Here is a 1,444-nt window from a genome sequence, read left to right on the forward strand (position 1 = left end):
CCACTACGACAGTAATAGTTTCTAAATGTTATGTGTTTTCATTTAGTTTTGGACATGGCATAATTGAAAGTGTGTTGTGTACACTCAGAAGTTAGCAAAGGAGGCCAGGCGTGGTGCAGCAGTAACACAACTAGACCCACATTGGAAAGGTCTCGGGTTTGCATCCCAGGACCTCCCTGAGCACACACACCCGTGATCCAGGCTGGCTGAAGCTGGAGGTGTGTCGTGGCATAAGGACCCTGTTGGAGATCCTTGTCTCTCTGTCTCTGTCTCTCATGGAAGAAATAAACTTTAAACAAAACAAGTTAACAAAGGTTATGAATTCAAGAGCAATTGTACTGGGACACCTCAGGTCAAAGTGAGAAAAACTAGGCTGACATTGGTTCATGTAAGCTTTGGGTCAACTCTTAGTGATGGTGACCTTGTGTCTGAGCTCCAGTCATGGTATCTGCTTAGCCACTTAAACTACACGGTGCTTTAAGGTGTCATGGCAGTGCCCTTTTTCAGTGTCATGCTTCTGTCCAGAGTGTAAATTGCATGTGTTATTATTGCAGACTTTGGTTATAAAACCTGGTGGCACCACATCATGACACAGTAGTGCTGGGAAACCTTTTCACAGTGCAGGTGTTCACAGGGACATCAGTTTGGAGCTCTGAGGTGGTGTACAGACAAACGGCTTCATTTCTAAGAGCAGCAGACAGGAGTACTCTCCCATCATTCCTCATATGTGCCATTATGAGGCTACATTTGTTTGAGATGGCAGCCTGCTTCCAGTCGGTCCACTTCTCGCCCCATTCGGTTTTACAGAGTTGGTTTTTTAGACTTCAGTTTTCCAGTTTTGAAGAACTTCTTTAATTCTCGTAATTCCCCGGGCTGCAAACTCTGATCCACCCCGGGGGTCAATTTATAGCTCAGAGGAGACACAATGTAGCCATTTTGGTAAAGACAGATTCTCTTGCAGAACTCAAAGGTGCTAAACATAACTCCAAAATAAGGAACTATCTGTTAAAACAGAAAAGGAAAATCATATTAAACTCTGAGAAGAAAATGTCAATGCATCTGCAATCAACTTGGGTCAGGGTAAACTGAGAGAATGGCTGTGGACAATACAACATGGAATTTTTTTTGGAATCAGGGAAGATGGCAGGTGAGCTGGCATGGTATGGTTTGGGGAAAGGAGGGATGGTGATTGTAGGGCATGTCCTGGGGAAGCACCAGGTCTAGGTTAATATGCATGGACACGATCTGACACTGCCTGTCAATATATGTTGGCCTGGACTGGACCGTCTACATGTCCATTAGTACAAGGTTAGTCCAGATTCTTTTTTTTTCTTTCTTTTTTTGGAGAGGCTTTTGCTATAGGGTGCGTGCGCTCGCCAGACAGACAGAGAGAGACAGAGAGACAGAAAGCGAGAAATCACCCCCCAGGGGGGATGGCCACTCT

General features: G+C 44.9%; 1 protein-coding gene across 1 annotated transcript in view; it reads right to left on the minus strand.

The window, feature by feature from the left end:
- Positions 1-208: 208 nt before the first annotated feature.
- Positions 209-1,444, minus strand: part of SLC25A43 (solute carrier family 25 member 43) — a 74,586-nt gene continuing 73,350 nt past the window's right edge. Inside the window, exon 8 of the mRNA XM_006168282.3 lies at positions 209-1,002. Coding sequence (XP_006168344.2) covers positions 802-1,002 — 201 coding nt within the window. The 3' untranslated portion in view covers positions 209-801. The remainder of the gene's footprint in view (positions 1,003-1,444) is intronic.

Source organism: Tupaia chinensis, unplaced genomic scaffold, assembly GCF_000334495.1.
Source record: "Tupaia chinensis unplaced genomic scaffold, TupChi_1.0 Scaffold145659_1, whole genome shotgun sequence".
NCBI classification, from domain to species: domain Eukaryota; kingdom Metazoa; phylum Chordata; class Mammalia; order Scandentia; family Tupaiidae; genus Tupaia; species Tupaia belangeri.